Source organism: Carettochelys insculpta, chromosome 5 (genome assembly GCF_033958435.1).
Source record: "Carettochelys insculpta isolate YL-2023 chromosome 5, ASM3395843v1, whole genome shotgun sequence".
Classification (NCBI taxonomy): domain Eukaryota; kingdom Metazoa; phylum Chordata; order Testudines; family Carettochelyidae; genus Carettochelys; species Carettochelys insculpta.
Genome location: NC_134141.1, coordinates 104,184,677 through 104,206,338, shown reverse-complemented (window position 1 = coordinate 104,206,338; position 21,662 = coordinate 104,184,677). Strand labels below are relative to the sequence as shown.

General features: G+C 43.5%; 1 protein-coding gene across 1 annotated transcript in view; it reads left to right on the top strand.

The window, feature by feature from the left end:
* The window catches only part of WDR70 (WD repeat domain 70), a 191,226-nt gene that overhangs the window by 95,535 nt on the left and 74,029 nt on the right, over window positions 1-21,662 (top strand). Inside the window, exon 10 of the mRNA XM_074995637.1 lies at window positions 13,472-13,646. Coding sequence (XP_074851738.1) covers window positions 13,472-13,646 — 175 coding nt within the window. The remainder of the gene's footprint in view (window positions 1-13,471; window positions 13,647-21,662) is intronic.

Below are 21,662 nucleotides of genomic sequence, written 5' to 3'. Positions count from 1 at the left end.
CAGGCACGTTCTCTTCGCTCAGCCTGATTGTCAATCTGGCAAAATCAAAGATAGACCCCGCACAGGACATAGAGTTCATAGGGGCACGCATAAATTCTGTTACAGCGAGAGTGTATCTACCAGAGATACGCTTTCGGGCCATCGGCTCCCTCATGCAAGTCGTCACCTTCAGCCCTACGGTGCCGGTTCTGACGTGCTTACAGCTGCTGGGCCACATGGCAGCAGCGACGTTCATAGTACAGAATGCCAGGTTACACATGCGCAGCATGGAGCACTGGCTGACGAGCGTATACAAACCGGCAGCACACACCGTTCACAGGGTGGTGTTGCCCACGACAGAGGTGCGCAAATCCCTGCAATGGTGGGTAAACCCCAAGAACATGCTAACAGGGGTACCCTTCTACCAACCACAAGTATCGGTTTTTCTTACTACAGATGCCTCCCACATAGGGTGGGGAGCACACATGGGCGAAGAGGTGACGCAAGGACTGTGGTCCTCCACGGAACAGTCACTGCACATAAATATACTGGAGCTCAGAGCGGTGTTCAACGCCTGCAGACACTTTTGAGACCACATACAAGGCAAAGTAGTCGGGATCAGTACAGACAGTACCTCCACCGTGTTTTGTATAAATCGGCAAGGAGGAGCTCGGTCCCGTGCCTTATGTGTGGAAGCAGTCCGCTTGTGGAACTGGTGCATTGCCAACAATATAACCTTGAAAGCCTCGTACTTACCAGGCGCTCACAATGTGAAGGCAGACCAGCTGAGCAGGCGTTTCGCACTCACACACGAGTGGCAGATCCGTCCCGATCTGCTACGACCGATTTTTCACGCATGGGGCTTTCCCCAGATAGACCTGTTTGCCACTCAACGCAACAAGAAGTGCCCACGATTCTGCTCCAGGGCAGGACTGGGATGGAGGACCCTGGGGGACGCATTCGCGATCTCCTGGAGGGGCCCCCTGCTTTACACTTTTCCTCCCACAGTGCTGATCCACAAAGTCTTGCAGAAAGCCAGGAGGGAAGGACCCTGAATGATCCTGATAGTCCCAATGTGGGATCGACAGCAATGGTTCCCCCTACTCCTGCGCATGTCGGACCGTCCACCGATGCCCCTCCTGGTGGCGCCGGATCTGCTCACGCAAGCCCAGGGGTCCATAGTGCATCCGCACCCCCAAGGCCTGTGACTACAGGCATGGTTAATCCATGGCTCAGCTCCCTAGAGAGCAAATGTACGGAGGAAGTGCAAGAAGTCCTAGAAAGTTGCAGGAGGACTTCCACCAGGAAGACCTACAAGCAGAAATGGACTCGCTTCACAGCATGGTGTTCTACCAAACAGTTAGCCCCCCTTTCGGTGTCTATACCCGTAATATTAGAGTGTTTACTGGACCTCAAGAGAGGAGGACTCTCACTATCCTCATTAAAGGTCCACCTTGCCGCCATTTCGGCGTTCAGACACGAAGAGGAAGGGCACACAGTGTTCGCCCATCCCATGGTTACCAGGTTCCTCAAAGGGCTGGTAAACCTATACCCCCCTCGGAAACCGCTTCCACCTTTGTGGAACTTGGACCTGGTGCTTAATGCGCTAACGGGACCACCATTCGAGCCTTTAGCCACGGTTTCCCTCCGCCTCCTTACGATAAAGACGACCTTCCTTCTCACAATCATGTCAGCTCGCAGGGTGAGCGAGCTTGCGGCAGTTATGGCAACGCCACCCTGCACAGTATTTTCCAAGGAGGCGGTAAACATACGGCTGCATCCAGCCTTTGTTCCTAAAGTTTCTTCTGAGTTTCATATTAACAAACCTATTGTTTTACCCTCGTTTTATCCAAAGCCTCATAACTCTAACAAAGAGGCGTGCCTACACCTCCTGGACGTGAGGAGGGCGCTAGCCTTCTATATAGACAGGACCAAGTCCTTCCGGAAAACAGATAGACTCCTAGTCTCTCTCGCTCCCAAATCGAAAGGAGAATGTCTCTCTTCGCAGAGAATCTCGAAGCACATGGTATCCTGCATAAAAATGTGCTACGAACTCAAAAAGACTCCTTTACTGGCCATGCCCAGGGCTCACTCCACTAGGGCGGTGGCGGCATCAACAGCCTTTTTCAAGGGCGTTGCGCTAAAAGACATTTGCAGAGCAGCGACCTGGTCATCCTATGACACCTTCACCAAGCACTACGCCCTTCACAGGGTATTCCAAGAGGATACCCAGCTCTCGACAGCAGTCCTCTCGGGGACAAGCTGCACATGATCCGATTACCCACCTCCAATTTTGGGTTACTGCTGGGTAGTCACCTAACGTGGAGCACCCACGGGGACACTCGAAGAAGAAAGAGAAGTTACTCACCGTAGTAACGGTGGTTCTTCGAGCTGTGTCCCCGTGGGTGCTCCACCACCCACCCATCCTCCCCGCTTCGGATCTCTGTTTAGTGTTTTGCAGGAATGTTTCGTGTGTGTGTGCACACATGCGCATACACCTGTGTGTTTTTAACCTGTGTTGGATACGATAGACTTGACTCTTCTTGCATCTTGGTTGAAATAGTTTTAATTCTATTCAGTGTTGGGGAGAGTAGTGGATAGTTATAAGATCTTATGCTTTAATGGAAAATGTTTACAGTTTCGTTGTGAACTTCTTTCAATCTCTGGCAGTCAAGTCAACCTTTTTCTTAGAGTGATGGTCCCTCTTGTACTTTAATGAGAGTTGTGTATGCACACCATACATCTGGAGTCGAAGAATTTTGGAAATGGTGTCCATCGGTCCACCCGTGGAACAAAATTTTGCCTCTTGCTTCGATCTGAGCCAGTAAGGGGTGAAAGCAGACCAACCATACCTGTAGTTCCTTCTGACCACTGCATAGTCCAGCTTTTAACTTTTGGTGTTCTCATTTTTGACCTACTTCAAACAGATCAAAATTGTACCCACTTTTGCAAGTTTTATCTGCAGTTTTTACTAGCATATGTATTTCCTAGTTTTAACATTTAATAGTTTTAATATTAGGTTTAAGCTTTGTGTTTTTTCCTGTTAACTCCCCGCTACTACTGGGCAGGTGCTGGACTATGTCCAGGACCCCAGTCGTCAAACTCAGCACCTCTTGTCTTTAATCATTCTTGTTTGATGGTGACCATCAATACTGCCTCTGCAGCCCCTGGGAAGCTCATATCCTGGCTAGTTGCAGTATTTGCCAGTCCTTTCCCAGCCAGACCCAAGAAGGCTAAGCTCTTCATCTCCACAAGTATCTCATGGAGAAGGCCATGAGATTTCACTGGGACTCGGACCATAGCACCGTGCCGTACATTGGCTTGGTTCAGCTAGGAGCACACCTCCCATTATTTTGTTAGACTCCAGGACTTAGCAGGACTTAGCCAAAAAGCTAGGAAGCACTGGCATAGATAAGGAGTATATCCTCCAAGTATAGAAAATGAATGCTCCTTCCACTAGCTTAGCCCAAGGGAAAAAAGCAGGTTCCAAGTCCCACAGCATGAGAAGAAGCTCCAGAAACTGAGATCCACAGTCCCTAGGCATTCATCCGCCAGTATTACCATCACCAGTGTGCCACTAGTCAGGAACTCTGCCCATATGGTGGGAGTGGGGGAAGTCCTCAGTTCAGTACCAAAGACTGGGAAAGAAAATGTGCTCCTCACACCAGTAAGATCCAGATCCATGTCATAACCCACAGCTCTTTGCTTTACCATATTTAGCTTCTGTAAAGAGGGTTTTCACAACATTACACTAAATCTTGTAACAAACTTCCAAGGGAAAGGGGAGAAGATGAACTAGACAATAATGAAAATATGCAGTAAAATACTTGTTTAAAGATCAGTTCTTGGTTGTGTAGCAGCTTAATTGAACACACTTCATTTTCAGTATCTTGTGTTCCTAATGAGGCTACTGTTGGTTGGAATTTTTTACTCTAGATGCAGATTTCATTGCAGCTCTTTTTCATTTCTTATAGCTCTCAAAATCAGCCTTTAAGAGTGAAAAACATTAAACAACTATGCTTGAAACAGACAGCTGTCTTTGCATACCATTATATTATTTTATCAGTAAATGAACACGCAAAGGCTGGCCTATATATTTAACTGCAGTGCATTTTTCCGTTGTCCTATGTATTGTATGTTCAATAAGTCTAGAACTAGTATTTATTTGTGTACTTAGGGTAAACATCTGCAATGTATTCAATACTGTAAACATTTCTTGGCAGCTGTGTGGTTGTTTTTTTTTTTGCCACTTGTACAGTCTTGTAGACATAGAGATTAAAGAAGCTTAAATATGAAATTTATTTTAATTTGAATTGATTCATATCAGAAGAAGACCCTGTCTAGAATACCCTTGTTCAGCAGTCTGCAGTGCAGCAGTTACGCAGCCTCAAGTTCCCTGCTTTCAAGTCCCCAGAAATAGTCCAAACAATCTTTCTCAGTACAAGTAGCCCTTGTGTGCTTAACTTATAGAAAAAGAGAGCCCCATACACAAACCATAACCCAAGTTGCATAACCATAGTCTACCAATACATCAGGTAGAGGTCTCGTGTCCCTCACCATGCCCCAGATTCTGGAGTGGCTCTGGTGTCCCTTAGCAAATTTCAGTTCCATCCCTCAACACTCACTGCCCCTCAAGCTTCAGCTATATAGCTCCAACAGCCAGAAAACATCCCCTTTAGCTGCTGTGAGCCTTCCTCTCTCTCCTGTTTTCCCATGGCTCTCTGGTTCAGAATGGTCAGTAATCTAGCCCCTCCACTTGTCTTTGTAGCACTTGGCCTTTGGTGTTGGCTTTAGCACTCAGTTCCTCCTTTTTTCCCTGAAGGGCCTATAGAGAGTTTTCTGCTCTCTTCAGCTTTCCCAGACAGATCTCACCTACCCTTCTCTCACTGACTCTGACTGCTCTGTCACTGGGTCTCCTCCCTCTCAGACTTTCCATGGGAGCACCTATTTTGGCATTGGGAGGCTGATTTTGTTTCATTTACAGGGACGAGTCATCCTGTGACAGTTCAATTCTTGACTTTGTAGAATAACATACAGATCAACAGAGCCAGACGTGTGCCACGAAGCCTCTTACTGCAGGACAAGCCCAAGAGAGAAACCAGCAGAACACCACTAGCCATCACCTACAGTCCTCACCTAAAACCTCTGCAGCGCATCATCAGGGATTTACAACCCATCCTGGACAATGATCCCCCACTTTCACAGGCCTTGGGAGGCAGACCAGTCCTTGCCCACAGACAACCTGCCAACCTGAAGCAAATCCTAACCAGCAACTATACACCGCACCACAGTCACTCTAACTCAGGGACCCACCCATGCAACAAACCTCGTTGCCAGCTCTGCCCACATATCTACACCAGCAACACCATTACAGGACCTAACCAGATCAGCCACACCATCGTGTGTTCATTCAGCTGCACATCTACCAATATAATTTATGCCATCATGTGCCAGCAATGCCCCTCTGCTATATACATCGGACAAACTGGACGGTCTCTACGTAAAAGAATAAACGCACACAAATCAGATACCGGAAATGGCAATATACAAAAACCCGTAGGAGAGCGCTTCAATCTCCCAGGCCACACAGTAGCAGACTTAAAAGTAGCTATCCTACAGCAAAGAAATTTCAGGACCAAACTCCAAAGAGAAATTTCTGAGCTACAATTCATCTGCAAATTCGATGCCCTCAGCTCAGGCTTAAACAAAGACTGCGAATGGCTGGCTAAATATAGAAGCAGCTTCCCCTCCCTTGGTATTCACACCTCCAGATCAACTGCTGGTGGTAAGCCTCACCCTCGCTGACTGAGCTAACCTTGTTATCCCCACACTTGCTCTGGCTTATTTATACCTGGCCCTGCAGATTTCCAAGACCAGCATCTGATGAAGTGAGTCTGTGCTCACGAAAGCTTATGCTCAAAACTTTTCTGTTAGTCTATAAGGTGTCTATAAGGACCCTTCGTTGCTGCTACAGATCCAGACTAACACGGCTACCCCTCCGATAGCTATGACACTGCATCCCCTGTTCTTCATAGTGTCATATATTGTTCATCATGTGAGGTGTCATTGAAATGGTTATGATTTGCTGAGTGATTATTTGGTTTGTATGCATGTACGATTTTTGGATCTGAAATTAAAAATACTGACTGTGCATCTGTACTTCAGATGTAGTTACACCTGGGGTAGGTCCACTGGACAAGATATTTTTTCTCTAGATAGCTGGTTGAAAGGGCCTAAATAAAGCAATGAGCCATTAGGGAAAGTAATAGTGGGCCTTAGGCAAAGTTTGTCTCTCACCTGGTGAACTTCCCTCAGAATACTCCAGACTATGGCTCTAGAAGGACTTGTGACCAGGCTACATGATTCTAAACTCCTTCTTGTGATGTCCATATTCTTCTACAAGCTCGTCTGGGCACCAGGTTTTGCAGATGTGGAATCTGCCATTTAAAAAAAGTTAACTTTTAAATGTTGTGTATACAGTAAACCCTCGATTTAATAGACTACTGGGGGAGGAGGTGTCTTTTAAACCCATTAAATCTAAGGGTTTACTTCCCACCCACCCGTGTCAGGCTTCCCCAGCCCTAGTCTTCCCCTCTCCCCAAAAAAGGCCAGCCACTCACCTCTGTTGGAGCTGCAACCACCACTGCTGCTGGAGTAGCCACGGGAGTCCGCCACAGCAGCTGGAGCCTCTGCTGGAGCTGGGGTTGCTGGAGCCATAGCTGTGGCCCTTCCACAGTTGAAGACTCCGGCACGGCTGGAGCCCTGCTGCAGCTGGAGCCTCTGGACCTGCCGTGGCAGCAGGAGTCACTACGTCTGGAGACTCTGCTGTGGCTGGAGACTCTGGATCTACAGCTGGAGCCCTGCTGTGGCTGGAGTGCCACTGAAGCCACCAGAAGCAACAGCTGGAAACAGTGGCCCCTCCAGCCACAGCAATGGCGTCTCTGACTCCGGCAACTGTGGGAAGGTCCCCTAACATACTTTTGGGGGGGAGGCGGGATTTAGGTTTTTACATGCCCTGATTAAGCCGATTTCAGGATCAACTGGGGCAGTGGTGGGGCGGGGAGCAGCAGATGTCCATTGTTCCCGAAGTCTACTAAACTGGGGTTTGTAAAATCAAGGGTTTACTGTATGGTGTCTTTACATACATTTATTTCAGATGAAAGTTATACTTCAGTAGCTAACCTTATTTATGTAGATTTTCATGACCTTCATTATAAAAGTTAATTGTGATGCAAAGACAGTACTGAACAAATAAGGTACAGAATTTAAAATACGGTTGTGTTGGATTTCAGTAAAAAGTACATAAGAGTGCTCAAAACAAGTTTGCTATGTATGCACACATTTATCTAAAAAGATCAGTGAAAGGTGCCCAGGTCTTACTTTCTTTAGCTTTTATTTGTACATGAGCTTAGAAAAGGTTGAGTTATTTACTATTTGTGCATTGTGCTCACCTTAAAAATGGAGAGTTGAAGGAGACCTCCTCTGGTAACCGTGCAAGTATTTCAGTGAACTGGTGTGCCATAACTAGTGTTAAAATAGCACAATAGTATTTGTGAATTCAGTCTTACAAAATATACCGCTCCTAGCCTGAAACAAAGTGTGAGAAATTTCAGGCTACACAAACCTGATTTGGCAAAAATTGTGACTACTTTTAATGTGAGCAGGCTTACATTGGAACCAGAGTGAATTAGAGCTTTATTAATTAAGACTACATTCAGCCTTAGCTGCTGCTTCTGCTCATTTTTAAAGTCTCCAAAAATGCGTGGGGCGCCTTTCAAAACAAAGGCAGTACAGAAGAGCATACGGTCTGAATTTAACATGATGCGATGCAAGTGTTGATCAATAGGGTATAAGAGGGGAGAGGGTAGAAGGACAAAAGTGACAACAATATTTGGCATTTGATAGAATAAGTAATTTGGCTAGTCATTGAAGGAATGTGTGACGGAGAAAATTTAAGAAAAAATTGAGTTTGATGAGAGGAGTGAGCTGTTAATGAACAAGTTCAAGAAGGTCATTCCAAGAGTAAGGAGCAGCATGGGAGAAAGCATGAACATGCCTGAGAAGGGTGGAGACAGAGTATGGAGAAAGTCATTGGTCTAAGGGGACAGTCATTAGACCAAGAGGGAGAAGCTCTGTGATGTGAGGTTCCAGGGGAAGGGCCCTGAAATGGGCCAGTGGAGATGGCTTTTGCAGGTCCTGCATGGATCTCTTCTCATCCAAGATCTTGTCAATTTCTTTATGGAGAGCTGGAAGAAAATACCAAATCATTGCAGGTGATTCCTAACATTGGCCAAATGGTAAGTAAGCCAGTTCTGCATAGTAATCTGTACCTCTCGGTAATACATTTTAAAGGAAGTGGCGCTGTGTTATGGAAAGCACTGGCTCTGAAAAAATACTTGAGGGTAATTGTGAATATTAGCCAAATAAACTATAATAAAGTGGTGACAGAGTTAATATGATCCTTTTATCTATAAGCAGGGGGTATTGAGTAGTATGTAAGGTGTTGATATTTCTTCCATATCTGTCATTAGTGAAACAGGAATACTGTGTTCATTGAAGCTGTTCACACTCCAAAAATGTGTTTGAAAAATTGGGAAAAAGGGTTCAGAAAAGAGCTATAAGAATATGCTGGAGACTTCCTTAAAATGAAGACTAAAGAATCTCATGCAAGTCATGTTTGAGAGGTTTATAGGTCTTTACGAGCAGAGGTACTTTCTGATATTGGAGAGCGTTTAATCTAGCAGGCAAAGGCATAACGAGATCCAGTGCAGGAAGCTGAAGGTTACACATTCAAAATAAAAATAAGGAAAACATTTCAGACAGTTTGGAAAACTAATTTGGGAGGGGAGGCAGTGTTCTTTACTGAGAATTGAACTAGAGGAAACTCTGAAGACTTGGGTTCTACTCTGGGGTTTGCCACTGGCCTGAAGTTACAAGCTTGATTCAGGAATTACTGGGTGTGAATTCTGTGCCTTGTGTTATGCAAGCACATAGGGTAAATGGCCCTTCTGACCTTCAGAATTGAAGCATCTCTGAAAACAGAGACAAGGTTATCTTGTGTAAGTTATGTGAATAGCAGGGCATTGGGCTTTGGTTAGAACAGATACTGTCAGCTTTGAGGTGGGATATGACAGGTTTCTGATGCTTTAATGATAGTCAAGTGTAAGTCAAGATTTAAACAGCGTCCTATAAATAAATCTGAGGGAATTGTAAGGAGTTGTGATGTCGTTAAATTGTACATATGTTGAATTCTTTCTGGGAACTTGGCTAAATATGAGTGTACACCTTTTTTAACAGTGTTAGATGGAATCCTGTACATTAGAGTGAGTAGATCATAGAAGGAGGTGACCTGTGGGGGTGGCAAGGTAAAGGTATATATATTAACGAGGCATACTGGGGTATTACTGAACGAGGGGCAAATTAAGATTTCATAGGCAACCCTTAACTCTGCTGTTCCTGGTTTTCTGAAATGTGAATTTTGATCAGCAAAATGTTCTGCAAGGTGCCACCAAGCAACTTGAACTCTGTATCATTGATGGGTTTGCCACTGAGTTACAAAACAATTTGCATTTTACTTAAGCAAGTATATTTGGTCTCCTGAATCAACATTCCAAAATCCTGCTTCAACTTAGAAAGTCACAACTTGCTATATAGTGCTTGATGATAAAAAGCAAACATTCGTCCTGGTGTAATATGTTTTAAAATTTTACTATTCTACAATTAAATATCTCTTGAATATATTTTGATGCTTTATGTTAAATGTTTTTTCAATGTAGCTATTGCTTGTGCAGCATAATTTCAAAAATGGAAAAAAAAATCTTCTCAACACTTTAACCTCTTGAACTACTAATGTTGCTTGGCAGGATACTATTTACACTGAATAGAACAGTATCTTTACACTATATGTTAATATTATTTAAAGCACACTTACTGTTGAACTAGATTGGCCTTAAATATGCATCTGTTTGGTTTTACTAATTTCTGCCTGCCCTAACTGTTCAACACCCAGGTCTTCCAGGAGCCATTGTTTGCTGTGCAGATATGGCACTGCAGGAATCATATTGTTTGTATAAGTTACTACGTGGATTTAACCTAGATTTATGTGTGTAATACACCTGTGCTTCCAAATTTCATTCTATAGCCACTGTTTACATGCCTCAACATTTTATGCTATTCTGGAAAAATGGCTGCTGTGATACAGTAGCATTTATTTTTCTCAGGAGAGCCAATAAATTATGAGCTCTCGGATCATAGGCATTGTTTGTCCTGAGAACTTAGTGATTCCTGTCTTTCTTAATTAATGGTCTCCCTTCCTTTGCCAAATCCTAAAACACTTTTATGCATTAGGTGCCGGAAGAGTGTTTTGAATTTTTATCTGGAGGAAAGAATCAACATTTTAAAAAGACAGAATACATGTGTCTAAGACAGTTTAAAGAATGCACCTGTAGCCCAATCCGCTGTCCTTTGGGTGTTTATATGTATGTAAGAAACAAGTGCTAGGCAGGTATTCTTCTTTCAAAAATGTGTGCATTTCTTAAAGAAACAGATTACGTGAAAAACCTCAACTGTGAAAAAGAATGGTCCTTCGTAAATGTGTATCATCATAAAACAGCAGTCTCCAATTTTTATGCCTAAGATCACTTTTTTTAATTTAAGGGCAACCCAGAATCTACCCTGTCCCTTCTCAGAGGCCCTGAGCCTTCCCTTGGAACCCCACCCTGTTCTTTTTATCAACCCTTCTCTCCCTCTCTGTCTCCCCACCCTCACTCACTTTCGCCAGGCTGGCGCAGGGGTTGGCGATTTGGGAGGGAGTGAAGGCACTCTGTTGGGCCCAAGGGATTTGTGGTGTGATGTAGGAGCTCCAGGCCAGGACATGGGATTGGGGTGCAGGCGGGGTAGGAGTACAAGCTTTAGAAGAGAGTTTGGTTGCAGGAGAAGTGTGTGAGCTGGGCCACAGTACTGGAGTGCCAGAGGGAGAGTGGGGTGCTCTAGGAAGGCGTTTGAATGCAAGAGGAGCTCCCTTCTGGGGCAGGGTGCTGGGGTGCAGGAGGGGTATAGAGTGTTAGCTCAGGGCTGGGACAGGGACTTAGGATGCAGGAAATGGGTAACGAAGGCTGATTCCTGGAGGCTTTGTCTCGTGGAAGAGAAATGTTGGTGCGGCATAGTGGGGCCTGCTGTACTCATGCTAGTCCTGATCTTAATGGCACAGAACTGTTCAGAACCTGCCTATTGAAGTGAGCGATAGTTGCCTTTGGCAGCCTCAACCCCACACCACTCCCAGAAGGGGCCAGTACCCCTGTGTCCTGAGGGCAGGCACTTCCCCTTCAGTTCCCGTTGGCCGCATTTCCCCATTCCTGGCCAATGAGAATCGAATAGGTAGTGCTTGCAAGGCAGGAGCAGTGTGTGGAGACTTCTCTTTCCCCTGCTTCCCCTCGGGGCTGCAGATACATGCTCTGTGCTTTTGGGAGCAGCATGGAGCCAAGGCAGACAGAGAGACTACCTCAGCTGCGACCCTGCTGCCCCACCAGAGATCACAATTGACTGGGGAGTCTCCAGGAACAGCCAGTCAATGACAACCAATCATTTAGTCACCACTGTTGTAAAACCATTTGAGGAATTCCTTAACAGTGTAACTCAAAACCTCTGAATTCAGCTCCACAGAATCACAATTAGTAGTTATAAAATTTCTTTGTAAATAATAAAAACCTGAATTACTAAGCAGCCAGCCTCCCTGACTGCTGTTTTTAAATAGTTTGCTGGTGGTTGTAGTATCAGAATAATTAAGATAGAAAAATCTCTAACTGACATTTCTCATGGTGTCCAGAATTGAATTGCCTTGTTACATGCTGTTTACAGAGAGAAGCAGGTCTTGCATGTGGTACTTGGGTGTTAGCTCCCTAATACCACCAGCATGTCAGCCACTCTACCACTGTCTTGTGGCTTATGCAAGCCTTCTCTTTACTTGCAAGTTAACAAGCACTGCACCCCAGTCCCCAAGTGAGGTGCTCCCCTGTGATATCCAGCCCCCAACATTAACTACTTACAGCATTGGCCTTGTAAACCCAGGGTTGTGAGTTCAGTCCTTGAGGAGGCCATTTAGGGGTCTGAGGCAAATAGGATAAAAAAAAAATCTGTCAGGAGTGGTGCTTGGTCCTGCCAAGATGACATCTCAAGGTCCCTTTCAGTTCTAAGAGATATGTATATATGTATGAAATCCCAGGTGCTCTGCTTCCAAAGGAACAGTATATCCCACTTAGCTAATTTTATCTTAACTGGTGTAATACACAGCACATCTGAGCACTTATAATGAAACAAAAGGATTTTTTTTTTAAGAATGAATTAGAATTCCACGAGAAATAAATGACTCTTTAAGTGGTTATAGTACAAAACAAAGTAATAAAAATGCAAACCTGCGGTATGCACCAGTGATGGACAGTCACAAAGGTCATGGCTATACTACCCCTCCCTGTTGGAAGGGGCATGTAAATGAGAGGGTTTGGAACTGTTTAATGAGGCTCTGATATGAATATTCAGCACCTCGTTAGCATAATGGAGGCCAGTTGCACTTCGAAAGTGCTGATTTCGAAGTGAAGACTGGCTGTATAGACATGGGCGCTTTGAAATAAGCCCCCCACTTCGAAATTCCCTTATTCCCAATTTGTTTTGGGAATAAGGGAATTTCGAAATCTGGGATTTATTTCAAAGTGTTCATGTCCACACAGCCAGTTAGCGTTTCAAGAGCAGGACTTTTGAAGTGCAACTGGCTGTCATTATGCTAATGAGGTGCTGAATAGTCATATAGCAACTCATTAAACAGTTCCGATCCCTGTCATTGACATGCCCCTTCTGAAACAGTGGATGGGCCTCCTTCATCTCAGTGGGCCACAGCAGCCTGCATCCTACTAGGGTTCCACCTAAAGCCCACAGACCCTGTCTACTCCCCACACCCATGTGGCTCTCACACACTGGGCCATTGGAGTCCTGTATGTTGTCCTCCTCTTCCCCGCTTCTAGCACTATCAGAGCACCATGAATTTGCTGATTCATGCTCTGAACCCACTCCTCCCGCTGCCTGATTTGTGGCACTCCAACTCTGCCAGAGCAGGGGAGGAGCAGGGACAGAGCATAAACAGGTGATTCTATAAGCTGTGACCCTTTATTTTGTATCATACTTTATTTATTTGGTAAATTTTTAAGGAATGTGTATGTTCATCCTGAGCCTGGGGAGAAATGTGAGTTTACACATCTGAACAAGGAGGAAACAAAATCTACACCCCATTATTGTGCAGTGATTTTATGCATTGCTGACCCGACCTGCATAGTCTCATTTATGTATTGTTGTAGAGTTACTGATATAATCTAAATAAAATTAGATATCTTGTATTTTTTAGTTTAGTTATACTTGAAAAAGTGGTTGCCTCATGTAATTAGGGCAAATCTTTAATATGTTTTAACTGTTTTTAAAGCAATTAATTCTTTGAATCTTTTGGCAGGACTGTGAGGACATGGGATGTTAACGATGACAAAAAGCACAAAGGTGTGTTTAAACCACGGTCAGTTCAAGGTAAAAGGGTGATTCCTACAACTTGTACGTATAGCAGAGATGGTAAACTTATCGCAGCTGGCTGCCAAGATGGCTCTATCCAAGTCTGGGACAGGAATATGAATGTAAGTGATGTAATATTTCCCCTGCTACTATGACTGTGGGGGTGGGGAATGGAAACTGTGTTGGGGCCCATTGATTCAAGGGAGTCTAGGGTGCCTGGCCAATGCTACTGTGGCAGTGATAGCATCTGGAACCACAGGTCCTTTACATCAGTGCCCATGCTCCTGGCATTGCTGAGGGTGGGCTGCCCCACCCCTTCATCTCAAGGCTCTGCCCCTTCTGCAAACACAAAGCTGCCTTACCCCACCTTGCCCAGAGGCCCAGTGAGTGTCTTGGTTCCCATGCATGCTACCACACATCTGCCATCTCAGTGCCATCTGTTGCCCCACTTTGGTTGATACAGGTAATATACAAAGGAGGGTAAGGTCAAAACACACACAGATTGGAATGCACCTCAGGTATAAATGTTTTCCTGTATTCTCCAAAATGTGAAATTTAACATAGAAGTGATATTAATCCAAAAGGCCATTGACTGGATATCACAAAATTTCATGGGTATGAGTTCCATCTTGAGTGTGTGGGCAAGAACCACCAGCCACACACCTGGGAAAGAATTCTCTTTAGTCTGTCTGATCATGCTGTCCCCTCTCTCAGCCGCAAGCTGAGTCTTGGAAACTGATTGGTTTTTGGTTCCAACTACTCCTCTTCAAAGTCTGTTGCAGAATTTTACTCCTTTCATGATTAGAAACCGTCATCTAATTTCAAGCTTAAACTTGCTGTTTAGTGGTCAGTTTATATCTGTTCTTGTGTCCACATTGGAACTTAATCTAAATTAACTCCTTTCTCTTTCTGATGTACTGATAGACACAGTATCTCTCCACTACCTTAATTTGCTTAATACATTTTAGGACTGTGTTAGTGTAACTACCCACAGACTGTCTCAAACGTGGGACCTCTGGAATTTAGTGCAAGCACCTCTACAGTTTGAGCTAGAGGCCAGCTGGCTCTCAGTTTCGGCTGAAGAGGACACTTACTCTTTCTCTGTCACGTATTCTAGGTACCACTACATGAGACTGTGAACTGCACAAAAGTGTGTGGGTAGCATTAGCATTTTCCATGTCTGTGTTACACTGCTGTCTCACAATCATTCTGTGGTGAATCAACATACACAGGTCTTTCACCTTCACTGCTGCTTCCAACTGATAAATCTCGTTTAGAACAATTTTTGTTCGTAATCCCAAATCTTAATCTGTTTTTAACCCTTGCACTATTGAATTTCATCCCATTTCTATTACTCCAGTTTTCAAGGACGTCTAGATCTTATATGATATTGTGGTCTGCCTGCATGTTGACAATATCTCCCAAGTTTGTGTCAGCCACAATTTTTATTAGCATACTCCCACTTTTTGTGCCAGCGTCATTAATAAAATTCTAAAATAAGATTGGTTTCAGGGCATATCCACTATAACCACTCTCCAGACTACCTTTTGAGTCAATGTAGTTGCCCCATTACCAAGTTCCTTATTGATGTTCGGTTATTAGATTAATTTGCGTTTTCTTAAATATAACTTAGAATTTCCTATTTGCAACTGTATCATATGCCTTACTGAAATCCAGGTAGGTGAGATCTACTGCATTTCCTTTGTCTACCCAATTAATTTTCTTCTCAAGGAAGGAAATCAGGTTGGTCTGGCATGATTTATCTTTTGTACAAACATGTTGGATTTTATCCCATTTACAGTTTCTCTGTGTCCTTTACTTTCTCTTTCAAAATTTGTTTCAAGATCTTCCTTACAATTGAGGTCAAACTAACAGGCCTGTAATTTTTCGGTTCACGTTTTTGCCCTTTTTTAAAAATATGGACTATATTAGCAATTCTCCAGCCTTAATCTACAACTCTCAAGTTTACAGATTGATTGAAAAAAGTTGGTATTGGACTTAAAGTTTTATGAGTCACTTTCTTAAATATTCTTGGATGGAGACTTATCTAGATCCCCCACCCTCTGATTCAGTCATATAAAACTAATTAAGTTTGACTTCCACCTCCGATGTGGTAATTTCTGCTTCCATATCCTGGTTCCTATTAACTATCCTGCTATTAGCACTCTCTGACTGTTTGTTTGCAAAAAATACAGACATTTTGTCAGCAATCAAGGGCTTTTCCTGTATTTGTTTCTATTAATTTTTTTTTCTCATGTAAGTCTTAAAGCAAATTCATGTCACTTTGCAACTTGGGGTAACAATGTGGCTGATCCCTATATTTAATAGCCTCCTTCCTAGCTTCTTAAAATACACAGATCCAGATTATTCCCTCCTGTTTGAAGACCTGGAAGGGTTTGGGTAGCTTTGGGCTCTAAGACTCTTCACATGGGAGAACCTTCCGCATTGTCCTCATGACATCTCCCAACAGCCTACTGAAAAATGTTACAGGATCTGGCCCCAGACTTGACTCTTGTGATTTACGGGTAGCCAGGGCCATGTGTGCAGAAACACTAGGCTTCCTATTCTGGCTCTGCCTTCCTTAGCTGACTAGCTGTTTGGGTTCAAAAGACTGCTCTAGGGAAAGTTAAGTGGAAAAGACCACACAGGTTGGGGCTGTTTTAAGCAAGTAAGGAACATGTGCATCCCTCCTGACCAGTGTACTCATCTCTGGCTTCCCCAATCCTTGAATCTCCCTCTCAAAGCTAATGTGCGCACGCGCGTGTGCGCATGCACACACACACGCACACTTTCTGGATGTGCAGGGAAGCCCCTTGGGGGGGTTTGGAGATTTGACAAGTTGTGCAGCAGAGATGGCAGTAAGGGGATGATCCACACAGGGAAGGTATTTCTCATTACTTGAATATTTGGGGCAGACTAGCAATTCACAGTGCTTAAAGAAAATATGCTGGAGACAAATTCAAAATCCAGAGCGATCTCTTTTATATTCCCAAAATGCTAATTATTAAGTCATCTAAAATGTTTATTGATATAAAGTGTAAGGATTCATGTGTTTAGTCAGTATTCCGTCCATGAATGCCCACTTTTGTAGTATTCGTGTCTTTGGCTATATGGATTCAGAACTTTAGAGGTAGCACAATCTGTTGATAGTAGCAAATATATTCTTATCTGAGTTTGCCATATAAAACATCTAGAAGATTTGTCCAGCATTGCTGGGGTCCTTAACACTTTTTTTTTTTTTTAAAAAGGAAAAGGAAAATGTATGTAATTCATTTAAATCATTGCTCTGGGGATGAAGGGGTCTGTATGCAGGCTTCCCTAGAGGGAACTAATCCCGGCCCTCTTTCACATCAACAACTTGGGGCCAGATAAAAAGTGCCTCTCTGTGGCCACTGGAGCTCCAGCTGTCACAGCCAGGGGAGTGCTATATGTTCCTCAGCAACAGGGTGACCATCTATCCCATTTTTGGTGGGACAGTCCCGTATTTGGGATGCCAAAAAGGCACCCCTGCTTATTTTAGAAAAGGGACTTACTGTCTCCTATTTTCCACCAGCAGCTGTGCAGGGGGAGCAGGGAGCCCAGAGGTTAGTCTACTTTCCCCTTCCCCAGAGCTCGGGGAAGCAGGAGGAGCATGGGCAGCTGCCCCATCCCTGCCATTTCCCTGGGACTCGAGGAAGGGTGGGGGGAAGCTCTGCACTTCCTTATCCCTGCCATTTCCTCGAGCTCCCAGGAGCTCTGGAGGCTGCCATGACTTGGGGAGACCGTGCGGTTGCTGCCTCCTTCCCAGCCCCCCAGGGCTGGGAGGAGCTGCCTGTATATGGGAGATATGGTCACCCTACCCAGCAGGGGTAGGTCCAGGTTCATGTGTCCCCTGCACTCCCTAGTAAGAGTGAGGAATGCAACAAACTGCACTTCCCCTCTCTCCCTGATGAAAGGGAACAGCCACAAAAGTCCTTGAATGAATGGGGAGGACGGGACCTTAGAGTTTCACACACTCCTCTTGCCCTCCCTAAAGTGTGCCTGGGGGAGTGGGAGGCTCAGGGCTTGGGCAGTCCTTTCTGGGGGTGCACCCCTCCAGACCTACAGGAGCACATCTAGCCACAGAGAGGCCAGATTGCACTCCTGACCTTGTTCCCCCACAGGCCACCAGGCTCATCAGCCACATTACCTATTCCATCAAGTGCCCCCCGCCCCACCACTCAGTCAGTGCTGGCCCCTCTGGTGCTTCCTGCTGCAGGGCTGTGCTCCTGGCTCCTGCATCTTTCTCCAGGCATACCTCCCACCCTCCCTGAGCTTGAGTACCACAAAAGGGAGGATGAGGGAGGGAGTAGCTGAGTATGGGGCATGGCTTTTCCTCATGAATGCTCCAGCTCAGGAGTATGTTGTGGTTGCCTAATATATGAAGTTGTGGCCATCTAATCCTGACAGTTTTTCTAAGGAATACCATCCAGGAAACACTGTCATAGAGCAAATAACTGTCATACTCAGTAGTAGAAATTAATCAGAGTAGGGCTCATTTATTTTGATGCTGAAGTAGTAATAAGCATTAGTAGAAAGAAGAAAAATAAACCTTAAAGCCAAGCTTATGTTGTAAATGCTTGAAAACATGACAGCTCTAGTACAACATGATGGTTTTATTTAACTGATGGCTTTTGGTCAATAAAATTTAATTAAAATAAATTATTAATTTAATAGTATCCCGTTCAAATTCTGCTCTCAACAGTCTTAACTGAAAAAGGGGAACAAGCAATTTAGGGATTTTGCAAAGATTAAGCAAAGTCTGATTTCAATGGGTAAAGAGAAAATATGCAGGAAAAGAAGGGAGAGAGAGCCCACTGTGATCCTTTTTAAAGTATACTCTATATTTTTGGTTTGTCATCTATTTTTATTTCTGTTTTTATTTCCACTATAAACGTAGTAAAACTTCCTAATGGCATGGAGTTTTTAGAACTCATTCTAAGTGTAAACTTGCTCTAACAGAACAATAAATTTTTCAGAGACTGGCTTTCATCACCTGTGTGTGCTGTTGATTTAAACATATACAGTATTGAAATGTTAAACTTTTTAGTGTAGCTTTAACAGTAGTGCTCTTGGTCATCTGCTTATTCATGTGCTTTTCTTTATGAACCTTTGTATGTTTTTTATAAAGTGACATTGCAATACTAATAGAGTGCACTTTAAGATGATTATGAATAATTTAAATATATATTCCATGTACCTTATCTCTTTTTTCCAACCAGTGACCTCAAGGTAACTAAGGAGACTAAACTGATTGTCAGAGAGAAATTAATAGTATAATCCTTCTTTCGAATTTGGATTTTTTAAAAAAAGATTAACATTGTTTTCCTCTTCAGTGATGTTGAGAATCATTAAAAATACATGTTTGTTTATGAAACCATCATTATAATTTTGTTTCAAGGCATTTGTCTCTGAACATCTCTGGGGGCTTAACAGAAACAAACACTTGTGTATCCCTAAAACAATGCGTTTAAACAAAAAAGACATCCTCATCAAACAAAATCAGTATCTAAAGCAGCATAAACGACTCAATAATAAATTGCCTCATCAAAGATAAATACATAAAAACTAAGAACTCCTGTGGAAAATTGTGTTCTCAAATTAAAATCGGAGTTTTTTTTTTTCTTTTGGCAAATAAGATCAATTTATACTTTTTTCATTATAGCTGTTCAAGTACTATAAAAAGAGTCCTGAAGAGGAGTTAGGAAGTGAGACTGAATAGTGTATATAATCTAGGAGGCCATTCCAACAATGAGAAAAGGCGCAGAGGTGCTTGTGGAAGAAGGAAAGCAGAGAAACGTCAAGGCATGTCAAACTGACACAAAACATTGAGTGTAAGCAGTAGGCAATGAGACAGAAGTAGTCAGGAGCAAAGCTAGGAAGAACCAAGAGGTGGGGATAAGGCGTTTGAATTTGATGCAGAAATATGTAGATGTGAAGCTTTTCTGTTATTTTTAGCAAGGTTGTTTTTAGTATGTCCATTCATTAAACTGTCATTTGACTTCGTTGGGCTATACGCTGTACATTACCATTTCACAGTGAAACCCGTTCAGCAAGGAACTTAAGCCACACAGGGGGATTGCTCAGTGGTTTGAACTTTGGCCTTGTAAACCCAGGGTTGTGAACTCAATACTTGATGAGGCTGTTTAGGGGTCTGGGGCAAATAGATTAAAAAAACAAAACTATCAGGGAGAGTGCTTGGTCCTGCTGTGAGGCGGGGGACTGGACTCAGTGGCCTCTTGAGGTCCCTTCCAGTTCTATGAGGTATGCTTGTAGGTAACCTGGAAAAAACTTACTGCTCTGTAAAAACAAATCACCATTGTATGAAGGGGCAAGCTTTCTAAATAACTCTCTAGCACCAATCTCCATGTCATTGTTGGGTACTGTGATTTGGCCCTTACAGGGCAGGAAGAAAGACAAAACATGGTAATATAGTTTAAATCAGCCATTACAATATCAGTTTCATTCTGTGCATCTTAGAGGAGGTGATGGAGAGAGAATGGGAGGAGGAAGCTGTCCTGATTCTCCATCCCCAAAACAATAGAGGAGTTTCAACACCATTGGTTAAAAATTCCCACAACCTGCTTGCCTATTAGAATTGCCTCATTGGGAGGAGTGAGCTATTGGATCGCTTGGTATGCTAGACTTTAGGGTCTGCCTCACTAGCTATAGGCACTATCATCCTGTGTTATTGATCCCTAAGATCTGTGAATCCCTCTGAGTCCACATACTGGACCCAAACATACTTTTAACAAATAAGATCTATAACCCAAAGCACCCTACCTATTGGGTCTCCAGAGAACCAAGAGAAAGACAAGCCCCTTCCCCCATAACAGAAACAAACAAAAACCCAGCAACCACTCCATAACACTTCAGCAAATTTTATACAGAGAGAAATACTACTTTCCTTGCCCCCATAAAAGCTTAAGTGCCCCCTGCATGCCTACAAGCTTGGTCTCAGGCTAACACCACTGGTAAGAGGAGTGAGATCAGTAAACCACAAAGGAACATTCCTAGGATATGGAAGAGGCTAATAAAGCTCTTCCCTGCGTGGGTGAGCATCAGTCAGCTCCCATGTCACCATTTGAAGCAGCAAGTCAGCTGCAGTGCTGGCAGAAAGCCGTCTGTCATGTAACTCACCCCTCGTAGCTCACATGGGAAGGTAGGGGAATGCACCTGCTGGGGCACCATATCTTTTCCTTGCCATGACATCTAGAGCTTCTGCACTCCACTTCATTACCATTTTGTTCCCAGCAGGGCAAGGTTTGTCTCCTGAAGAAATTATTGTGCTATAGTACCATTAAACTATTTAATAAAATAGAACATCATTAGGGTGAATTAAAGTTAAATAATATTAAATGTTTTCTTGACACTGAAGTTCAATATTAAGTGGGTTTTGATTTTAGTCACCATTTTATCTATAGTCTATGTACAAGTAAATTCTATGGTTAATATAGATGATAAAATATATTTACAGATTTCTATGTATTTCTCAAAAAGAATGTTACTTACAAAGTTGTTTTCAAAGACTTGTTGCAAGAAACTGTGCACCCACCTTCTACTCACATCTATTCTGCCTATTTCTCATTCATGGTCCCTAGTCATTAGTTAAATCCATCTGATGTTAGTCCAAGCCACATGTCACTCCAGATTTATTCTTTTCCATGTTGTTGTGTTGTGTTTAGGGCATGAGCTTGGTTTTACAGTCAGATTCCCTTTTTCACTTTCTGCTTGTAACTTGATCTTTGAATGTTTCATTCACTTTCTTCTTCTGCTTGTGTGCATGTGTGCGTGCGCGCGCGTGCGTGCGCACACATTTCCAAATCTCACAGCTGTATGTCATGACAGTAAAAATGCTTTGGAGGAACATTTTTGTCTTCAGGAAACAGACACTGGTGTCTTGCTTCCCACACTAATTTTGAAGTTAACCAAAATGCACTCCAGCTTTGTCTTGCCTTCCTCCAGACTTCCAACATGATCATGATACAGTGTAATTACTCACTTTTTCATAATCTCATAAATCTGTACATTTTTCTTGTGTGCAGTATGTTGGCTCTACATAGTTAGTTCTTAAGGTTCACACATATGTTCACAGATAGTTTTCCAAATGTGTACAATAT